General features: G+C 46.1%; 1 protein-coding gene across 2 annotated transcripts in view; it reads right to left on the reverse strand.

The window, feature by feature from the left end:
- FHIP2A (FHF complex subunit HOOK interacting protein 2A) overlaps window positions 1-11,165 on the reverse strand; it is a 40,606-nt gene extending 29,441 nt beyond the window's left edge. For both annotated transcript variants that reach the window (XR_011382209.2, XM_051823682.3), the window contains exons 1-2: window positions 10,975-11,165; window positions 3,620-3,698 (exon numbers count right to left, since the gene is read on the reverse strand). Coding sequence is in view for 1 of the 2 variants with exons in the window: in XM_051823682.3 (XP_051679642.2) it covers window positions 3,620-3,698; window positions 10,975-11,019 (124 nt within the window). In the remaining variant the exon portion in view is untranslated. The remainder of the gene's footprint in view (window positions 1-3,619; window positions 3,699-10,974) is intronic.
- Window positions 11,166-16,148: the final 4,983 nt, after the last annotated feature.

The following is a 16,148-nucleotide window of genomic DNA, read 5'->3' on the forward strand; positions in this document are numbered from 1 at the left end:
GGAGATTAACCTACTGCACCACAGTGCTGGCCCCCCAAAAGACTTTTTAAATTAAGAAAGACATTAACGGGGCTGGCGCTGTGGCACAGCGGGTTAATGCCCTGGCCTGAAGCGCCAGCATCCCATATGGGTGCTGGTTCTAGTCCCGGCTGCTCCACTTCCGATCCAGCTCTCTGCTATGGCCTGGGAAAGCCGAAGATGGCCCAAGTCCTTGAGCCCCTGCACCCATGTGGGAGACCCAGAAGAAGCTCCTGGCTCCTGGCTTCAGATCGGTGCAGTTCCGGTCATTGCGGCCAATTGGGGAGTGAACCAGCAGATGGAAGACCTCTCTATCTCTGTGCCTCTCCTCTCTATGTCTAACTCTGACTCTCAAGTGAAAAATAAATAAATCTTAAAAAAAAAATAACTGTAAATTTAAGTTGCCAGAAGTAAAACCCTAGTTTCTCAGAAGGTGGATCAGGTTTCTGCAACATGCTCTCCTCATCCCTAAACTATATTTTTTTTTTTTTATTTTTATTTTTTTGACAGGCAGAGTGGACAGTGAGAGAGAGAGAGACAGAGAGAAAGGTCTTCCTTTGCCGTTGGTTCACCCTCCAATGGCCGCCGCGGCCGGCGCGCTGCGGCCAGCGCACCGCGCTGATCCGATGGCAGGAGCCAGGAGCCAGGTGCTTTTCCTGGTCTCCCATGGGGTGCAGGGCCCAAGCACCTGGGCCATCCTCCACTGCACTCCCTGGCCACAGCAGAGGGCTGGCCTGGAAGAGGGGCAACCGGGACAGAATCCGGCGCCCCGACCGGGACTAGAACCCGGTATGCCGGCGCCACTAGGCGGAGGATTAGCCTAGTGAGCCGCGGCGCCGGCCTCATCCCTAAACTATAAATGACTCCATGCCTTTGCAAATGCTATTCCTTCTACTTGACGTGCCTTTTCCCTTCTTATGTACCCACAAGCTCCTATTCATTCTTTTTTTAAAAAATATTTATTTATTTATTTACTTGAAAGGCAGCGTCACAGAGAGGGAGAGAGAGAGAAAGAGGTATCTTCCATCTGCTGGTTCACTACCCAAATGGTGGTGACAGCTGGAGCTTGGACAGTCCAGGAGCCAGAAGTTTCTTCTGGGTCTCCCACGTGGGTGCAAGGACCCAAGGACTTGGGCCATCTTCCACTGCTTTCCCAGGCACATTAGCAATGAGATGGATCGAAATCGAGCACCTGGAACTAGAACCAGCAGCCACATGGGATGCTGGCGCTGCAGGCAGCAGCCCAACCTGCTACGCCACAGAGCCGGCCCCACCTGTTCATTCTTTAAAGCCCAGGTCAGACACAGCCACATCCTAGTCCTCTTTCTTTGTCCTCTCTCCACACCTGTTCCATAGCCCATACTTCATTAAAATACACGCACTTGTTTCTGCAAGTGGAAGGGAAAAAAACCTTAAAAGCAAGAGCTTACGCCATTGTCCTAAAGCCACAGAGGGGCAGTGTATCGCAAGAGCTAGAACAGTCATCCAAAAGGCAGCTCCTCTCAAAGACAGATCATGGCCAGAGCCACACTTACACTTAAAGAGATATATCTGTGTCTCACTTCTACTTACTGCATGAATATAAAGGAATTCTTCTTTTAAAGAGAAATCACCTATGACCCCATCACCTTGCCAGATCCACTTTTCTCACTGCCCATGTCTCCTGTCAGTTCAATGACACATGTCCAATCTGTACATCCACACATTCCTCCAGGGAGCCTGCAGTGCTACAAGGGCTGCCCAATGCAGCCCTGCCACCAGTTTTTATAAATGAAGTTGTGTTGGAACAAAGAGATACTCATTCTCCTACGTTTAGTTGACTGTAGGGCCTAAAATACCATCTGGGCCTTTACAGAAAGTCTGCCAATACCTGACCAAATCCATTCACATTCCCCACATCCACTCCCCACCCTTCCTATACACTGAGAAATGGAGAAGCGACCAGAGACTTCCAAGGACGCCGCACACCGTATTTACTTTCTTCATCCATTTAAACCGTGACTGCTTCCTGATTTGGTGGATGACTGCCCATGCCTGGTTCTGGCCACGTTTCCAGTTGTGGGCTAGATCCCACCCTCCCTTGCCTACTGTGCCCAGAAGTTTTCACCTTTTCTTCCACTAGATTGTTCCTATCAAATTATAATAAACTGCAAGATCTTAAATCTTAAAAAAAAAATGTTAAATCTTTCTTGCCTCCACATCTCCCTCTTGGGAATGCTGCTCAGGACAGCAGTCTTCACACAGTGTCTACTGAGGGTTCCTTCTCTTCTTCTCTTAAACTCACTCCAATCAGGCCTTCTCACTCCTCCCTGACATTAAGATGGATTTTGTCAAGAACACTAATGAGCTCCTTGTGATCCATTCTTAGTCTTCATTAACTGACATCAATCCCTCTATCTCTTTCCAGGCTTCTAGGACACCGTTCTCTCTTGGCTGTCTTCTGTCTCACCAGCAAAAGCAGTTTCCTTGGCTATTGTCCTCATCTTCCCAGTCTCTCAACATCAAGGCCAAAGGTTCAGTTCAGGGGGCTTCACCTCTGATCCAGCTATCTTTACTCCTCGAGAATCGCATCCAGTCTCACTGCTTTTAATCTCACCAGCATGTTTATAACTCTCGACTTCCAATCTCTAGTTAAGACCTCTCCTCTGAAGTCCAGATCCCTGTCCACCTTAATATCTAGCTGGTTCTGTAATGGGGACGGGCATCTCAACCTGAAAATGGTCAATAATTCTCTTACAAAATTGCTCCTCCTGTCATCTTGACCTTTCCAACTGCCTGCATCCAAAACTTTGGATTATCTTCAACTCTTAATCTCTCATGCCCAATATCCAAACCATCAACAGACCTTCCAAAATATGTCCAGAACACAGTCACTTCTTCCCACCTCCATCCTGGTCTAAGCCACCATCACCTCCAGCTGAGACCATTCTGCAGTTTAACCCCTGCACCCCTTTAACAGAATTTTCTCATAGAACCCAAAGTGATCCCTTTAAAACAGATGATGCCACAGCTCCACTCAAAACCCTCCCAAGGCTTCCCAACTTACAGCAAAAACTGAAGCCCTTCCAAGGGCTCACAAGGCCCTGTGTGAAGCTGCACCCCCTCCCCACCTGGGATTTTCTCTCCCTGCTCCCTTTCTTCGGGTACACTGGCTTCCCAGCATCCACCAGGCTGCTTCCGCCCTGCTCTGATTTCAGCTCACAGGTCACTTTGGGCAACAAAGCTTTCTCTAACCCCAAATTGCCGACTGCCCACTCCACCTCCCAAACACGCAGTCCTATCTCCCCAGCCACCCTTCCTGTTCCCTTTAAGGCTTCTCTGAGATACTACAAGTGCATGTCTATATATTGTTTGCTTCCCCCCAATCAACATATGAGCTCTATTAGGAGAGAGACACTGCCTGACCAGTCTATTCCCCTACTGCCTAGAACAATATTTGACACATAGTAGGTACAAAATAAATATATTTTTAAATGAAATGAATGAATCTGAAAGATGACTTAAGTATAAAATTGTCTGTAAATTAAATAACCTTGAAAATTCATTTGAAATATATTTTAGTAGTTTATATGTCTCGTTTAACATCAGTGTTGTTCCTTACCCGAAGTCTCTATGTAGTAATGGGTGATTGCCTTCCAGTGATAAACAAAATCTTCTTGTAGAGGAAGAGAAGGTGCAAGCTACACAAACACAGAAAAAAGACCACAACAATTAAGAAAATGGCATTAACTGTTTCCCATGAGGTTATAACAATATTTGTCTGTTATGACGTTAAAGCAGCATAAAAATAAGAGGTGAGCTGTAACTTTACATGTCAGATATTAAAGAGAAACAAAATGAGTTAAATCCAAGAAAGTAAAAATGATCTATTAAGGAAAAGGAAAAATACATTTATCAATATTATGATTATACCACGATACTGGGCTAATTTCTCCTCTCATAAAAACTAGTGGCCACACATGGCTTCAAAAGCAACCATGCTTTAACATAAGAGTGGGAATAAGAGAGGGAAGAGATGTACAATTTGGGACATGCTCAAGCTGACTTGCCCCAAATGGTAGAGTTAGAAACATACCAGAGGACTCCAATTGTACCAATGCCATCTCACTAGTCCAAGTGATCAATTTCAGTTCACAATTGATCATAATGAAAGGACTAAGAGTCAAAGGGAGCACATAAACAAGTCTAGTACCTGCTAATACTAACTGATAGAATAAATAAAGGGGAGAGTGATCCAACATGGGAAGCGAGATACTCAGCAGACTCACAGAATGGCGGATGTCCTAAACAGCACTCTGGCCTCAGAATCAGCCCTAAAGGCATTCCGATCTGGCTGAAAAGCCCATGAGAGTATTTCAGGCATGGAAAGCCAAGACACTCTGGCAAAAAAAAAAAAAAACCTAAATGAAAGAAAGATCTCTGTGAGTGAGATCCCAGTGGAAAAAACAGGTCTTCAAGGAAGGAGGTACCTTTCTCTGAAGGGAGGAGAGAACCTCCACTTTGACTATGACCTTGTCTAAACAAGATAAGAGTCGGAGAACTCAAGGGGCTTCCATAGCCTTGGAAACTCATGACTGGTGCATAGGGAGATTACTGATGCCATAAACAGGAGTGTCAATTTGTAAAGTCAACAACAGGAGTCACTGTGCACTTACTCCTTATGTAGGATCTCTGTCCTTAATGTGCTGTACATTGAGACTTAATATTTCACTTTGTGTTTCTATGGGGGTACAAACTGTTGAAATCTTTACTTAATGTATACTAAACTGATCTTCTGTAAAAAAAAAAAAAAAAGAAAAAAGAAATTATCAATTCCCAACTTGACTCTCACTGGGATTAAACATGACAATAGGTCTGATCTGATTTCATCATCATTTAAAAAATCATCTATTATTTTTCACTTTATGTTTCTGTGTGGGAGCAAACTGTTGAAATCTTTACTTAATGTATGCTAAACTGATCTTCTGTATATAAAGAGAATTGAAAATGAATCCTCATGTGAATGGAAGGGGAGAGGGAGTGGGAAAGGGGAGGGTTGTGGGTGGGAGGGACATTATGGGGGGGAAGCCATTGTAATCCATAAGCTGTACTTTGGAAATTTATATTCATTAAATAAAAGTTAAAAAAAATGATGAGAATAATTTAGCATATTAAAGCATTTTTATACTATTTAAAAAAAAGCAACCATGCTTAATGAAAACACACTAATATTCTATTACTGAGATATCAAATGAAATTGCTGATAACCAAGGATCTTTGTACCAAGGACTTTGAAATATAAAATAGTAACAAGCTGGTAGTAATTTATTACACATCTCCACTACTAGAACATTTACCAAAGTCAATTTCGTAATCAGATTAACGCTGTTCTCCATGTTCAGTGACACACAGATGCAAATCTTCTCTTTTTTAAGCCTGGATTAGGCAGAACATATTTATGGCCATGTAACTACAAGAGCTACCAATTTAAATTCCAGAATCAAAAATGTTTCACATTTTAGCTTTGAAAATTATTTCAGAAGTTTTTAATACCAAAACTGTATCCTTCAGCCATCTCATAGAAAACCTATCAATATTTCAAATGTGTGTTAAATGGATAGAAAAGGGGCATAGTGAGTTAAGTGGAGAGTTGTGGCACAGTGTGTTAAGTCACAGCCTGCAATGCCTGCATCCCATATGAGCACCAGTTTGAGTCTTGCCTGCTCCCTGCTAATGCATCTGGGAAAGCAACAGAAGATGGCCCAAGTGCTTGGGTCCCTGTCACTTATGTAGAAGACACGGATGGAGTTCCAGGCTGCTGGCTTCGGCCTGGCCCAGCTCCTGCCATTTGAGGAGTGAACCAGCAGACAGAAGACCTTTCTGTCTCTCACTCTCACTAACTCTACCTTTCAAACAAATAAAATCAATCTTTTTTTTTTTTTCCAATGGATAGGAAAGACTTAGATGTCTCTCCTAAAACATTTTCTTTCCTTAAAAACAGAGAAAGAGTGACAGTCCCTCTGGTCTTAGCGCTGTCAATTAATTTTGCTGATAAAGTACAGAGTTGATTCTACTTAGCCAACAACAGATAGGTTTCTATTCTGGGAGCCTAAGAAACGGCAGCGTAATCTTCCCTCTTCATATACTTCATCCTGGCAGATGACCTGGGAGAGGTCAAGTTACCCCTGTGCCGCAACTTGTTTTCAGCTCTGGACGTCCTCAGTAGTGACCTCGAGGCTGGCAGCCCTGTCAAAATGATTTCCAAACTACTGTGCAACTTATCAACATTGGTCACAGACATCTTAAGTGCTTCAGTACAGAGATGAAATGAATTAACAACAAAAAGGACCTGATGGCATTTCAGTGACCATCACACCATGCTAGCTGTTCTAGTTTTGTTCATTCACACTGCTGTGAATAATGGGACTGAATTAAGAGAATATAAATATTAACCTCATTTTCTAATAGAAAATGAAATCTTTAAAAACAAGGCTTTAAGAAAAGAGTTAAAACCTTTGGGTGTACTCTACTTCAGGGAGAACATGGGGAGAGAAACTACTCACAGAAGACGGAAGAAAATTAGGAAGAAAATTAAGAATGAAAGTATTAATTTGGGAGAACAAACTTTCAGATTAAAAAATGTTTTAATCAGTGACTTATTTTTAGGATTCCCTTCAAAACACGTAAAACTCTCCTCCTCCTCTGGACCCAGCATCTCTAAACTGGCCTTGTGGAGTTACATGTATTAAGGGGTGGGACAGACTCAGATGAACTGCGTTGTGTCAAGAAGTGTACCTGGCTTCCCAAGCGATTCAGAAATACTGTCATTTGCTCAGTTTTTCTAAGGGGCTCTCCTGGGTAAGTAAGGGAGCAAAGCAATTTTTCCCCACATTATGTCACCAGAGGGGTTCAACTGGATTTTGAGTGTAAGTCACAGAACCAGAGAGACTGTAAAGGATTTGTGCCAGGACCTTGGCTGTAAATTAGTCACATCCAAAGCAGGATGGAGTCGGTTACTTTGTAGAAACCTCTCTCCCAGGAGTTAGAATTAAATTAGAAACCTACTTCTCTGCTAAGTGGAGAGCTAAACAGTTTTAAATTGCTCATAACTTGGATTAGTAACAATCTCATTCAAATCCAAATCCATTTCCATATTTATGTAAAACGTCCTACTAGACTCGCTTCTTTCCTTAATAATTCTAACATGCAAATGACCTGTTCTATCACTGTATAAAAACATTTATGCTCTGGGTTTAAAAAAAGGAAGTGATGTGTAAATCAGCAGCAAGGTATCCTAATTTAACTTTCAACAATACAGAGATTAAAGTTTTTAATTCATGCAATCACTCTCTCCACCAGATGCATCACCAGGCATCTCTTTCTCTAGGAAGCTCTGCCCGCCTCTTCCTGCCCAGGACAGAGCCCCTCCCCCGCAGGCCCTGGCCCCCTCTGCCAGTCTGTTCCCTACTCACTCACCTCCTCCCCTAGACTGTAAACTCCATGAGGGCTGGGACTGTCACTGTTGTCCTCACCGGCTCTCCAGTTAGCAATGACAGAGTCAGCACTCACCAGTGTCCTGGCAGCACTCAATGACACAGAGTAAACCGACACACACTGCTCTTAAATTCTCACCGTAAGTTCATTTTGCTCATACTCCAGTATTCCATACTCCCGAACCAGTTCGCTGACTTGCTCTACAAAACACTGCTTTTACCTAGAAACCTAGAATTTCTCCCAAATGTACACCACACTAAAGGATCTACACAGACAAGGAGACGAAAATCAGTGTTCCAAAAGCCACCTCTGCCCCACGTCTCTCCTGTATCATGGCCATTCCATGCCCGGGGTCTTTAAAAGTTCTTCTTTCGCCTCTGAATGTTGCTAATACCCTTTTCCATCTTCTCTGCCTCTCCAAAACCCAACTCAAGTCTCATCTCTGGTAGACACCTTCCAGTCCCTAGTGCTTGCTCCCTTCCTCCGTAACTCACTGGCTGAGCCAATCAGCAATGAGAACCATAGGTCCCACATCCTGACCACTACGCCTGCACATCACCTCATTTAGTCCTCACAATCCTAGGAAACAGACTTCATTCCAGGGAACTGAAATATAAAAAGACTGAAGGAATCGTCCCAGGGTACAAGGAAGGGACAGAGGCAGAACTGGAGTGCTATTCTGTAGGGCTCAGGGGCCAGGGACATTCTTGTGAATTGCTTGTATGCTTTAACTTGTGTATTTGTTCCGTTTCCCAAATTAGACTGCAGGCACTGTGATCCACCCATGATCCTCGCACCGGGCCATGCTCTCATGGAGGCTCCCGAAATGTCTGCTGCATGAATAAAAGGACTAAAGTTCAAGTTCTCGTGATGGAAAAGAATGCACAAAACACTACGTATGTTTGATTGAGGTTCTAATTCCCAAGGCAGGGTAGGCGTTTAAAGCGTACTTGGTCCCAGCAATCATCATCAACTAACTCTCACTCCAATCTCAGGAGAAAGCACTGCATTCGAATTCGGAAAGCCAACTTCTGCTGAGCTGGTTAAAACAGAGAAGGCCTTCTTCCCCGACACAGCCCTTGACACTTTTTGGGAGAAATCTGCCCTCAAGAGGGAACTGGTAGGAACTGAAGAGGAACTAGCCTGAGACTTCTAGGCCCTCCCTAAATACCAGACCGTACCACACGGAGAGTGTTTTATTTGGCCTTTGGCAAAGTCAAAGGCTGAAACAATGTGATCTAACCTCACAACCCCCAGAGCCGCCTGGTTTCAGACTGGTGACACGTGGCAACTGGCAACTGGAACACACCCACTTCCCAAGACTCTGCCAAGGGAGGCTCATTTCTGAGGACAGGGGCAAGAGGCACATCCCAGTTCTACTCAAGGTGTGAACTTCTCTCCTACATTCAAAATGCCTTTATCCGCTTAAGAATACACTTCCAAATATTTATATTTGAAAATATCTTAGTTACATTTTTCTTGTTACAGGCTCTAAATAGGAAGTGAGAAGAAATCATTAAGTAAAAAATAAAGAAAACGCAACACTTATTTAAATGAATATGCATTTAGTCAACTAAAAAAAAAAAAAAAAAGCCCAAGGCTGACCTAAGTGAATAAAGACCTGGAAAGTTGTAGCAGCAAAGGAGAGAAGCATTACTCTGCAGATGCACACAAGCCACAGCTGAACACAGTCACCCGCCAGGTACAGGACTGTCTCCCATCTCTGTAGAGTCCTGGTGATTATGTTCATTAAAATCAAAAGGAGTACACAGGAAAACTAATGAAATTAACAGAGGAATAGCAAGATTCATTCCCAGATGAAAAGATGAAGCAAATAAACAAACAGAACTGAATAACTGGAAACTGATCTTGGGCTATGAACAAACACTCTTCCAGGAAAGGCCTTATTATATATGAATCCCTTCCCAGGAGAGAAGGGTGAGACCGGGCCTAAGTAATCAAACTCTTCAGGTAAATCAGGTGGTGTCATAGCTGAAAACACCAGTTCTACGCAAATGAAAACACTGCATCTCCAAACACAAGGCCAGGAGAACATTACCCAACTTTCTCTCACCAACCTCCCCCAAGCAAAGAACCTGGATACCATGGTGCCGGTCAGACTATGCCTAATTTGGTAGATGCGAACATATGCAATTATAAGAACATAATGAGAGAAAACACAGGGCCTCAGGACAAAAATAAGCCATTATTGGAAGAGCAGAAAAGCCATCTTCCTTTTTTCTCAGTACTTATTTCTGTAAATGACAGCCTGAGGTAGCATGGCTATAAATAATGTAATAAACATTTATTCCCACCTACTTCAATATCAAGCCATACTCAGTGTTTAGAAAGTCTTTTTAAAGAACACGAATTATTATAAACATCACTGTTTTATACATCTTAGATTCTTTTAACATAACCATGCTGTTCGAAGATTGCAGAAGGAAAACTAAAAATTGTATATTAAGACTACAATTTTCATAGTCCTTAACTGTTAACCCTGTTCATTCATGAAACACTGTCTTTCTCGACTTGTTTTCCTAAGAGCTTGTCCTGTGGTTAAATGTCTTAACATTTCCCCTATATCTTAAATAACAACTGTACTCGAGTTTTGTTTTCATTACTGAAGTCAAAAATTTTTATTTTTATTCCGTAGCCAGAAAATTAGGTTATCAATCTTTGCCATTTTTATGGATTTAAAGTGCTCCATGGCACAACCCAAGCGTAGAGAGTGCCATTGTTTTAAATGAGCAAAGTGGTCGTTTCTTCACAGTAGGCATGTTTGAACTTGGGCAAAGTAAACAAGCAGCGCGACGTAGCCCTTTGATTATGAAAACAGCGGCCAGGCACACTCCGGTTTCCCCGTTCCCTGGAAAATGTGTGTCTCTGCTACCACCCTCCGAGGAGCGCACAATTGCAGGATGGACCCAGAGGGGCCAGGAAGCGCTCTGGACCAGAAAGGAAACAGATGGTCCGAGCTGGGCGGCTCTCAGAGCAAACGCGCCCGGACCCCCAAACTCCGGCTGCAGATCGATCCACGGGGTCCGGGCGAGCTGGGCCGCCGGCGAGGACCCGGCCAGCGCGCTCACCCCGCGGACCCCCAAACCCGACCCAACCGGCCCAGGCGCCCCGGGGCGCTCCTTTTGTCTGGCTCAAGGCTGACCCCTGTTTCCCGGAGAGCGCTAACGGTCAGGGAGCCCCTGTGGCCCCGCCAGGTGCGCCCCGACCCCCCGGTCCACCTCTGGGGACCCAGTTGGCCCCCGCGCCCCGCCGGACGCCCGGCCCGCCCCGGACGCCCCCGCCCACCCACGGCGGCGAGGGGAGGCGGGGGCCGGCTCAGAGCCCGGCCCAGGCCCCGGCGCCCCGGAGCACCCGGCCGCGTCCCGGGGCGCCCTCCGGGCCCTCGTCCGTCCGCGGGGCCGGCAGTGAACGTAGGCCGCCGCCATCCCCGGCCTGCCGTGCGCCCGCAGCCCGCGGCCTTACCGCCTCCACGGCGTGCTGCAGGATGGAGGTGAACTTGGAGAACATCCTGTCCCGGGACTGCAGCAGCCTCTCCCGGGATGACCTGGAGAGCTCCTCGATCCGCCGCCGCCGCCCCTGCTGCGGCTGCCGGGGCCGCTCCAGAGTGAAGGCCGGTGCGGGGCGGGAAGGACGAGCAGAGGGGCCGAGGCAGGGCCCGAGCCGGCCGCCTCAGGTGTGCGCGGACGGCGCGGCGGCTCCGGTGGGCGCCGGGGCGCGGCGGGCGGCGACGAGGGCGGCCGGCGCGGACTCTGGCTCCGCGGAGCTCCGGCGGTGGCGGCGGCGGTGGCGGTGGCGGCGGCGGCGGCGGCGCGGCTCGGCTTGGACACCGTGGCAGCCCGGCCCGGGTTCCTTCCGCCCGCTCTGCCCGCCGCGGCCTGCAGGGGGCGCCGCCGCGGCCCGGGGAGGCCCCGCCAGGCCCTGCCCTGCCGGAGGGCGGGGGGGCGCGGAGGCCGCGGCCGGGCCGGACCCGGCGGGACCCGGTGGGCCTGCCCGAGGCGAGGTCCGGCCCGCGGCCGCCGCCGCCGCCCTTCGCTGGGCTTCGAGGCTCGGGGACCCCTGCACTCCTCCATGTTTACAGCGGTCGTTGTGACAGTTTTGTGTCTCCCGGGGGAGTGCGGTGCTGATTTTGTAGGAACCGCAGCCATGCGCGCGCGCGCGCGCGTGTGTGTGTGTGTGTGTGTGTGACGTTCAGCATGTGTGTGTGTGTGTGACGTTCAGCATGTGTGTGCCAGAGGCAGGGTCTGCTAAGGACAGGTTTGAGAGATGGGCAAAGAAACAACCTGTTTTTTCTTTTTTAATTTTTTTTTCCCCTCACGGTATTCTTAAAGCAAAAACGTGAAGAAATCAACTCAGGAGCGTGGCGACATGGCTTGGCTAACCCTAGGATGTTATCACTGAAAAACGTTAAAACAGGAAGTCCCTGATGGGCAAATGGTACTATGGTCGGTGGAGTAATCCGACGTAAGGGTTTCGTTCGTGGCTCATAGTCAGGTGCCACGGTTCAGTGAAGCATTTTCTATCAGGGTGTCAGAGGGTGGTGGGAAACACCAGGCAGAGTCAGGAGGAATTTCTACCAAATGCCTGGGACAGCTACGTGGAGCTACCATGCAGCGCCCGAGGTGGAGGCTAGTTTTGAAAAAGTATGCAACAGTGTTCGTGGTCGGGCCTTGCAGAAGCACGGGTAGCTGGTCTCTTAGGTTGAAACAACTGGAGAACGTTGTGTTTGCTTCATGCGGGAGTTGGTGTTTTACCGAAAGGACCACTAAGCTCTTGATGAGATGAGGTGGGGTAAGTTTGTGCACAACCAGCGATGAAAACGCATGTGGGTAATGGCTCCTACCGCGCGAGGGGAAAATTAGTATCCACCCATAGAAAGAGATGTGCGGGCATGTGTTGCTGCATTCTTGCTGTTCAGAACAGTGTTTACCAAAATCCTAAGGCCAGAAATCAAGATTTTTAGAGGCCTGTAACTAGTCTGGCCTTCTTTGCTCCCCACAGCATCCCCACTGTGCTCCATGGCCAGTGACTTTGACCTTCATCTCCTGTGTACCACCCACCCCCCTCAGGTGCTGGGGGCATCCTCTATTACTTGCTAACAATTGCAATGTGTTCCTTACAAAATCTTGGATCACTCTTTCTGCCTCGACCAGGAGCACATATAGTGTTCTTTATTATTATTCACATAGCTCAAGATGGTTAGCCGTATTGTTAACAATAATTATTCTCCCGGACTAATTGTTGTGCATTTTGTATTTTCATAGTACCTTACAACCACTAATTGTATGAGGAGGTCTGTTTAAAGCAGGCTGAGAGCTGTTTGTGTTTGACGATGCGTATCTTTGTATACTTAGTACAGACACAATAAAATACATATTTTGTTCTAGATAAATATCAATATTCAGAATGATGATTCATTTACTTGATATCTGGGTTCCTGGACACATGTATTGGACTGGAATTATAACTGAAGAGATATTTCTATGTCCTATTCTCACCCTAGAATCCTGTAGTGACGCTAACACCATCATCAGCTAATACATGGGTATACTTGTACCCAGCTCAGTAAGCTGTGATTTGAGAAAACACAAGAAGGCTCCTCCTAGTTTCTAAAACACTTAGGTGTAGGAACCTGAACTCCTCAATTAGAACTTTATTCCTCTGGCTTAAGCAAATAAGAAATTTAGTTTCTGTTAAAATTAATATTGGGAGAGATCACATATTAAACTATTATTCATTAAACCTCAGAGTGAATGAGTTTGTTAGATTTTCTTTTTTTAAAAGATTTATTTATTTATTTGAAAGAGTTACACAGAGAAGGTGAGTTAGAGAGAGAGAGAGAGAGAGAGAGAGAGAGGTCTTACATCTGCTGGTTCACTCTCCAATTGGCCAGAAGGGCTGGAGCTGTGCCGCTCTGAAGCCAGGAGCTAGGAGCTTCCTTTGGGTCTCTCACGTGGGTGCAGGGGCCCAAGGACCTGGGCCATCTTCCACTGCTTTCCCAGGTCATAGCAGAGAGCTGGACGGGAAGTGGAGCAGCTGGGACTTGAACCAGTGCCCACATGGGATGCCAGCACTGGAGGCGGCGGCTTTACCTGCTACACCACAGCGCTGGCCCCACAGATTGTTTTCTAAAATGAAATTTGGAGCCGGCACTGTGGCATAGCAGGTAGGGCCGCCGCCTGCAGTGCGGGCATCCCACATGGGCGCTGGTTAAAGTCCCAGCTGCTCCATTTCCAATCCAGCTGTCTGCTGTGGCCTGGGAGAGCAGTGGAAGATGGCTTAAGACTCTTGAACCCACGTGGGAGACCCGGAGGAGGCTCCTGGCTCCTGGCTTCAGATCAGCGCAGCTCCAGCCATTGCAGCCATCTGGGGAGTGAGCCAGCAGATGGAAGACCTCTCTCCCTTTCTCTGTAACTTTGCCTTTCAAATGGATGGATATGTCTTTGAAAAAATAAATAAATAAAATGAAATTTAACTAGTGAAGACACAGAACACCTTAGAAAACAGAAGCCCAATTGGAATGGAGTTGAGAAGACAGAAAATAGAAGTGGGGTTAGATGGTACCTGTTTCCAAAGTTAGACAGACTTCTGGGTAAACATGTGGGCTGAACACATGAAGTTAGCAGCATTCTCCACCCAAAACCAACAAGATGGCAGTAAATTTTGTTCAGCATATAAACCAAAAAGAACGAATAAATTGGTAGAGGAGGTAACAGACACAGAGCCTTGAGAATAGAAGATTAAGTGATGTGGCTGACCCAAAAAAGCTCATTCCTAAGACAACAAGGAAGAAAACCAGGAATCAAAGCAATATATTGATAGGAAGGTACTTCAAAAAGTCTGTGCAAAAATGGAACTAAAAGATAGTTTTTGGTGCCAAAGTTTTTGAAATCATATACATGAGGAGGGAGTTTTCCAAGAGTTCATGGAAACCATATATTAAGGAAAAAAACTAGGGCCAGCGTTGTGGCATAGCAGGTTAAGCCTCTGCCCATGCATGAACTTCAAAAACTTTTTGTACCAAAATGTCCTTTTTTATGATTTATTTTTATTTATTTGAGAGGCAGAGTTATAGAAAGAGAGAGAGAGTGAGTCTTCCATCCGCTGGTTTACTCCCCAAATGGCCACAAACGGACAGAGCTAGGCCAGGCCAAAGCCAGGAGCCAGGAGCTTCTTCTAGGTCTCCCACGTGGGTGCAGGGGCCCAATCACTTGGGCTGTCTTCTGCGGCTTTCCCAGGTGCATTAGCAGAGAGCTGGATGGGAAGTGGAGCATGAACTGGTTTTCATATGAGATGCTGGAGTCACAGGTGACTGCCTAATGTGTTACACCACAATGCCAGCCCCCATATCCTTAATTTTTTAATTCCATTTTCCCGTGAGCTTTCTGAAGTACCCTTGTACACCCACAGAACTGCTCATTGGCTCTGGAAGTAGAGGTAAAAAGAGACCAAAAATGTCAGAATGGATTGAAAGCTTACCTTTTCCCATCCACAAGGTTGTCTGACTACCCCGTCTGATCCTGGTGGGAGGTTAGAAAAACTAATTACTGACAGGGGTTGCGTACTGGGGGGGAGGGTGGCATTGGAGAGTGGGGAAGAGGATAAAATGAAAGTAAACACTGTGGAAGGTGAGACACACATGCACACCCTCATCCTCTTCTTGGCTCCCATGATAAAGGCATCACACTGACCCACACAGGTTGATAGCAGAGGTCTTTTTTGGAACCCGAGTAGCCCAAGAGAAGAGATCCGATGACAATGATGGAGGTGATAGAGGTGATAGAGGTCTGAGAGGTGACCCTAGGGGCAGGTCTGCAGACCACAGGGGGCGTGCCCTGAGACAAGAGTTCCGAGAGTGGGTTATTGAAGCTGAATTTGACCTGTCCTCCCTCTGCTTCCTGGCTCACCACGTGACTGTCGCTCTGCACCTGTGCTCTGCCATTGCTGCCTCCACTAAATCCCAGACTAATGGTGCCGGATTTGAACTGTGACCTGAAATAAACTTCCTCCTTCCCAAGACGCTCCTCTCAGGTGTTTGGGTTACAGTAACAGAAAGCTGACTAATACACACCTCTCTCAGGAAGATCTGTCAGTGTAGGGGTCGCCAAATTTGAGGAAGCTTAAAACAGGGTTTCTTGCATTGAATGGGTAAGGAGAGATGGAAAGATACTAATGAGTATCCTCAGGAATGAAAAGAATATATTGCATCCATAGAAAAACACTAGTGTACTAATCCTAAAGAGCATTTAGAAAAGAAAAAAGCAACTCCTAGAAATCAAGAATATGATAACAGAATTAAAAACATTAAATAAAAAGGATGGAAAACAAACTTGAAAATGTCCCCCAAATATAGTACAAAAGTGATATAACGATAAACATTGGAGGAAATAAGATTTTAAAAATTAGAGGTCAGTCCAGGGGATCTAACACCTGAATAATTAGAGACAATAGAGGGAGGAAGTCATTAAAAGAATACTCTGATAAAATTTTACAGATTTAAAAGATGAGTTTCCAGATTGAGAGAGCCTATTAAATACCAGAACAACTATTGAGAAAAAAGTTCACTTTAGTACCCATTATTGTAAAATTTCAGAACATGGGGTTCAAGGAAAGATCTTGCCACACTTCCAATGACAAAG

Source organism: Oryctolagus cuniculus, chromosome 15, assembly GCF_051225735.1.
Source record: "Oryctolagus cuniculus isolate XC-2025 breed Fujian yellow rabbit chromosome 15, ASM5122573v1, whole genome shotgun sequence".
Classification (NCBI taxonomy): Eukaryota; Metazoa; Chordata; class Mammalia; order Lagomorpha; family Leporidae; genus Oryctolagus; species Oryctolagus cuniculus.